Raw genomic sequence first — 6,807 nt, 5'->3', positions numbered from 1 at the left:
TTTACTGTCTAGATTCAGTTCATGTCCGACACTTAGGCACTGGAACGGAATAAAACATCTGTTCAGATATCTGCAAGGAACAACCGACCTCGGATTGTTCTATACCGATCGGCCAAGAGAGAACATGGCCGGATATGTAGATGCTGGGTACTTATCTGACCCACACAATGCTAGATCTCAGACAGGTTATGTGTTTATACACAGTGGGGCTGCAGTAAGTTGGCGGTCCACAAAACAAACCTTAGTGGCAACATCATCTAATCATGCCGAGATCATAGCCATGTATGAAGCAAGCCGAGAGCTTGTATGGTTGAGGAACATGACCGGCCATATCCTAAGGGAAAGTGGCTTGGCCGTGGGAAAAGAAAAGGAAGAACCAACGATCATCTATGAGGACAATGCAGCTTTTATAGCTCAGCTCAAAGATGGATACGTTAAGGGAGATAGAACAAAACATACCTTGCCTAAGTTCTTCTTCACCCACGACCTGCAGAAGGCTAAAGAAGTTGAAGTGGTTCAGGTTCGGTCCAGTGACAATTCGGCCGATCTGTTCACTAAGTCTCTGCCGACCTCAACGTTCAGGAAGCTGGTTCATCAGATAGGAATGTGCCGGTTGAAGGATCTTCAGTGATGCCTTCATCAGGGGGAGTGTCATGTGTTGTACTCTTTTTCCTGTCTACGGTTTCCATTTTTTCTCACCTTGGGTTTTTGGTTTTCCTAGAGAGGTTTTAATGAGGCAACGTCGTGCATGATACAAACCCATATGGTTATGGCATCCAAGGGGGAGTGTTATAAATCATTATGTGGATGACCCATAACCATGACCAATACAAGGCCAAACCGTGGCCCAAGAGGAGAGAGAGTCGGCGGCCCAAGAGGAGAGAGAGACGGCCGACTTTAGTCTTAGGACGTTTTCCATTTATCTGTTTTAGATCTTTTCCTATTTCATGTTGTATTAGGTTTTGGATAATTTTTTTTTCCTATACTTTGTAATCCTTATATAAGGAACCTCTATTACTCATTAATAATACAAAGACAAATTCCATTCTTTTACAACAATATCATATTATTGTAAATTAATATTAGTGTATTTCTCTAAATCTTCCCTAATTATAATATAATTACAATAGAAATTTAGGTTTTCTAGATGATTTTGCGAAGGTGGGATCCTGGTATTGGCAAAGATGAATGCGATGGAGGGGACAAGGCTTATTACGACAATCACGGTGAAAGGCACCGGAGATTGTCTCCAGATCATGGTGAAAGGCACCGGAGATTGGATCTAGATATTGTGGGCACGGGAGAAGGGATTCTCGGGAATTTAAGGAAACTAAGGATTATGGATGATTGGGGCCTGATTTCGATCATCATTACGAAATCGCAGATCTCTGAAGGTAATGGATCTGATTTTGAAGTCTCGATTTGGATCTTTTTATTTATCAAGGAAATTGGACATTATAGCCGTCGATCTGATCTTTCTGGGGCTTGGAGGATTTGGTTTCGAATCGGTTGGGTTTCATTAAGAAATTTTTCAATAAGCTTTATGAGCATTTGTGTTTTATTTGGTTCTAAGGGTCTGGGGTTTTTGTTTCTCGTGTCTTTGTTATTGGTTTCTGTTAAGGAATGGAATAAAAATGGTGATTCATGTTGTTGGTGGTGTATGTCTATAGAGTCTGGTTTTGTGGTTGTACTCTTATGGTTCTTGACGTGGGAATTGATGACGGCTCCTGGTGTTGGACCTAGGCACATTATGGTTTCTATTTGGTTACTTCTAGTGGTGTTGGATCATGGTTATAGGTGGAGAAGGAGCGCTCTGCATCAGAAGGAGCAAACGGGTAGAGATAATGATCACAGTTACTCTTTATATTTTTTTTGATGCAGGTTATTGGTGTTATAGTAGGTTCTGGATTACATTATGTAATGTTCTCTGTTTCTTGACTGGGAACACAATGGACTTGGCTGGGTGTTATTTAGGGTGCGGATTGGCTCTATCGAGTATATACATCCGACGGCGTACGTGGTTTTCTTTGGTACTGTGGTTGCAGTGGCTGCTTTTGGTCTTTATTTGGTGGAAGGCGGGAAAGATCAGGTCATATTTTGGCGTTGTGATTATAGATTTTGTTGTTCGAAGTTATACACAAATGTGGTATGTATATATGCTGGCTCTAAGTGTATTATTAGGCAATTGGAGACAATTAAACGATTTTCTCGTTGGTAATAATTTGGAATCTGGGATGTGGTACTGGCTAATAGAAATGAAACTTGAAGTTTATACATAAGACGTCTTCCTATGGTTGGCTTTGTGTAATACTATTAGCAATACGTGTTTTGGTTGGTCACATTTGGGGAATTGGGAAATTATGGCTATTAGATTATAAATTGAATCTTATCCTGGTAATTGAAATGAAGATCATGAGATCCATTCGAGTCTGGCAGCTCTTTGGAAAAAATGAGTACGGGGATTATTATCAGCATGCTGAGAGAAGATGGTGGAGTGTTATCTTACCTAGTCTCGGTGAACTTTTGATTACAGTTCTGATTTGGTGGCACTGGGCCTTTGAGGTTACAACGGTAGCAGGTATCATTAAACCTGTACGTTCTGGCTCGCAGGAGCATTATAAATATTTTATAAATATATGAAAATATTTAGCTGGAATCGTAGGGGATTTGGAAGTCATTGGACAACAAGTTATCTTCGGGAGATATGGCATAAACATAAACCGGATTTTTTATTTTTATCTGAAATGAAACATGATTTCGATTTTGTACAAAGGTATAAATCACACTTTGGGTATGATAGTTTGGTTACTGTGGATCTTAATGGGAGGAGCGGTGGTTTAGCCCTATTTTATAATAATGAGTATCAGGCTAAAATTTTATATTCTAGCAACAGAATGATAGATATTGAGGCGGTGGTCAATGGAAAACAAGTTTTTCTAACGTTTGTCTATGGGGAACCGGTAAAAAAATTAAGAGAACAGGTTTGGGAGCGACTAACTCGGTATGGATTATCTTGATCCGAGCCTTGGTTTATTATTGGAGATTTAAATGAGATTACTGGAAATCATGAAAAGGACGGGGGATCCATACGATGCGCAACTTCTTTCATTCCTTTCAACAATATGATAAGGAATAATGGTTTATTATAATTTCCGGCTCGAGGGAATAAATGGTCATGGCAAGGAAGGAGAGGTAAAGGAAAAGGAGCGGTGATGATCAGATGTAGACTGGATCGGGCTTTGGCAAATGAGGAATGACATACGCTGTTCCCATGTTCTTACACAGAATATATGAGGATGGTGGGGTCAGATCATCGTCCTGTGGTAGCTTTTTTGGAGGATACTGTATTAAGGAAAAAGAAAGGACAATTTCGGTTTGATAAGTGGTGGGTTGGACAGGGAGGGCTTATGGAATCAATTGTGGCAGGTTGGACAGAAAACCAGGAAGGACAAACAGAGGATTTTGTTACCAAAATTAATAATTGTCGTCATGAAATTTCATCATGGCGAAAAGACAATCAACCATATGGAAAGGATAAAATTAAAGATCTTCAACATGAACTTGAGGAGGTTCAATCAGATAACAGTAGATCACAAAAGGACATTCTCTAGGTTTCCAAGAAGTTACAAGAGGCTTATAAGGATGAAGAGGAATATTGGCACCAGAAAAGTAGGAATATATGACATTCATCTGGGGATCTCAATACTAAGTTTTACCATGCCCTAACAAAGCAGCGTAGGATCCGCAATAAAATAGTGGGACTTCATGATGAATTAGGTAATTGGATAACAGAGGAGAATGGAATTGAGAAGGTGGCGGTGGATTATTTTGATGGTCTCTTTAGTACCACCACTCCAACGGACTTTCATAATTTTTTGGAGGAGATAGTACCGTCTATTTCCCCCAATATGAATCAAGTTCTATTGAGAACAACAACAGAGGAAGAGGTTCGGCAGGCTTTATTCATGATGCACCCGGAGATAGCGCCAGGTCCAGACGGAATGACAGCCTTTTTTTTTCAACATTCCTGGCATGTTATTAAGAAAGATGTGGTAGAGATGGTGAATAATTTTTTGGATACATGAGAATTGGTTCCACGGTAAATATTACTAATATTTGCATGATTCCGAAAATAGAGAGACCGACGCGGATGACGGAACTACGGCCGATAAGCCTATGTAATGTGGGTTACAAGATTATCTCAAAAGTTCTGTGTCAACGACTAAAGATTTGTCTCCCACGACAAATATCTGAGACACAATCGGCGTTTGTGGAAGAAAGGTTAATATCGGATAATATTCTTATAGCGCAGGAAATGTTTCACGGACTGAGAACCAATAAGTCATGTCAGAACAAGTTTATGGCGATCAAAACGGATATGAGTAAGACATATGATAGAATTGAATGGAGTTTTATTGAGGCCCTTCTTCACAAAATGGGTTTCGATCCTCGTTGGATAAATTTATTGGTGAGATGTATATCTTCGGTTCAATATAGGGTACTTCTCAATGGTCAGCCGCGAGGTCTAATAATTCCCCAGCGGGGCCTACGGCAAGGGGACCCTTTGTCTTCTTATTTATTTATCATGTGTACTGAGGCTTTAATTGTGAATATTAAGAAGGCGGAGAGAGAGAAACAATTAACTGGTATGAAGGTAGCAAGGGCGTGTCCAGCAGTTTCTCATTTTTTATTTGCTGACGATAGTCTCTTCTTCTGTAAGGCAAATAAAGAAGAGTGTCAGACCATTCTCAGGATTCTAAAAGAGTACGAGGCTGTTTCAGGGAAACAAATTAATTTTCAGAAGTCCTCAATTCAATTTGGACCTAAGATCGAAGAATCCAGTCGTCAAGAATTGAGGGATATTTTGGGTATCCAGAACTTAGGAGGCATGGGATCTTATTTAGGGTTGCCGGAAAGCCTTGGGGGATCTAAGGTACAAGTGTTTGGTTTTGTTCAAGATCGCTTGAATAATAGGGTCAATGGATGGACCTTTCGATTCTTTACTAAAGGAGGAAAAGAGGTGATTATTAAATCAGTGGTTACGGCCTTACCAAACCATGTGATGTCGGTTTATCGATTGCCAAAAACTACAGTAAAAAAGCTAACGTGTGCAGTAGCTCAGTTTTGGTGGAGTCCAGGAGGGAGCACAAAAGGCATGCATTGGAAATCTTGGGATAAGTTATGTGTGTCTAAAGACAATGGTGGACTAGGTTTTAAGGATCTGATGGATTTTAACACGGCAATGCTTGGAAAGCAATTGTGGAGGCTGATTGATAAGCAAAATACTCCTTTATCTAGAGTCTTTAAAGGATGGTATTATAGGAATGCTTCACCCCTAGAGCCGATCCGATCTTACTCTCCGTCATATGGCTGGAGAAGTATTATATCTGCTAGATCTCTGGTTTGTAAATGACTAATTAAAAGGATGGGAACAGGTTCATCTATTTCGGTATGGCATGATCCGTGGATCCCAACCACTCGCCCGAGACCAGCAAACCAAACCTTCAAAACAGTAACCCGGACCTCACAGTGGATTCTTTCATTAACTGGGAGTCCCGAACTTGGAACCTTGAGGCAATTAGGGCTTTGGTGGATCCCAATGATGTAAAAATCATTGAAAGCATTCCATTAAGTAGAAATCAGATGGATGACAGGAATGGATGACATTTCACTAACAGTGGAAAATATTCGGTAAAATCAGGGTATCAAGTGGAACGGGTCTATCCTGATAAGGAAAAACCACCTGATTTTTATGGACCCACAGTGGAGATACTAAAATCCTTCTGTTGGGAAGTGCGGTGCCCGCCCAAGATAAAGCATTTTTTTATGGCAACTCCTTTCAGGTTGTATAGCGGTAATGAAGAATCTTAGAGCGAGAGGAATACAAGGGATATATGTTATGCTAGATGTGGAGATCCGGAAGAAACAATAAATCATGTGTTTTTTGAATGTCCTCCAGCACGTCAAGTGTGGGCTTTATCTAAAATACCATCGAGTCCCGACATTTTTCCTACTTGTTCTTTATTTGGTAATATGGATCAACTTTTTTGGAGAGTCAATCCAAAGATGGATGACCACCAATTTGCATGGATATTATGGTATTTATGGAAGGCCGGAATAATAAAGTGTTTAGCAATCTGGATATTCATCCAAGGGAAACACTCCAATTAGCAGAATTGGAATCATCACTTTGGGCTGAAGCTCAGGTAGTCACTGATCAGCAGAGGGAACGACAGGTACAGCCTAGAACCTCATTAGCAACTCCAGGACGATGGTGTTTTATAGATGGCTCGTGGAAAGATAAGGAACTAATGTCGGGATAGGGATGGTATAGTACATTACCGGGCTTTGATGGTTTATTAGGAGCAAGGAATGTAAGGGCATGCCTTTCCCCTCTTCGCTCGGAGGTGGAAGTTTTGATTTGGGAAATGGTATGTATGAAGAATTTACGACAGTTTCAGGTTACGTTTGCAACGGATTGTTCTCAATTGGTGAAGATGGTTTCGGAACCAGAAGAATTGCCAGCTTTTGAAAGTTATCTGGAAGATATTAAGCTTCTGCGGAAAAGCTTTCTCAACTCAGATATTGTTCATGTACCTCGGACGGAGAACCTACGGGCGGATGGCTTAGCATGCAGTGCTAGGAAACAACCGTCTTTCATCGTTCACATGGATGCGGGGTTACCGATTTGGTTTACAGAGTTTATTTGAGTCTGTGAATGTCTTGTTGTCAAAAAATATATATATATATATAATGTAATTTTATTTACTAATGAAGTATAAACATTTATGTTAATTTAAAAATTAT

The 6,807-nt window shown here is 40.1% G+C and overlaps 1 protein-coding gene across 1 annotated transcript; it reads left to right on the top strand.

The window, feature by feature from the left end:
* The first annotated feature begins 1,049 nt into the window (after positions 1–1,049).
* Positions 1,050–2,279, top strand: LOC106314547. The gene is made up of 3 exons (XM_013752406.1): positions 1,050–1,394; positions 1,671–1,835; positions 1,975–2,279. Exons 1-3 carry the CDS (start codon positions 1,148–1,150, stop codon positions 2,277–2,279), a joined length of 717 nt encoding a protein of 238 aa, XP_013607860.1. The 5' UTR covers positions 1,050–1,147.
* The last annotated feature ends 4,528 nt before the right edge of the window (positions 2,280–6,807 follow it).

Source organism: Brassica oleracea, chromosome C9 (genome assembly GCF_000695525.1).
Source record: "Brassica oleracea var. oleracea cultivar TO1000 chromosome C9, BOL, whole genome shotgun sequence".
In the NCBI taxonomy this organism is placed as follows: domain Eukaryota; kingdom Viridiplantae; phylum Streptophyta; class Magnoliopsida; order Brassicales; family Brassicaceae; genus Brassica; species Brassica oleracea.
The sequence above is the reverse complement of the archived record's forward strand: the minus strand, read 5'-3'. Positions and strand labels throughout refer to the sequence as shown.

Coding starts and splice junctions, on each gene's coding strand:
- LOC106314547 (XM_013752406.1), top strand. CDS start 1,148: ATGATTTTGCGAAGGTGGGATCCTGGTATTGGCAAAGATGAATGCGAT. Junction 1,395..1,670: donor GAAATCGCAGATCTCTGAAG/GTAATGGATCTG, acceptor GTATGTCTATAG/AGTCTGGTTTTGTGGTTGTA. Junction 1,836..1,974: donor GCATCAGAAGGAGCAAACGG/GTAGAGATAATG, acceptor GGTGTTATTTAG/GGTGCGGATTGGCTCTATCG.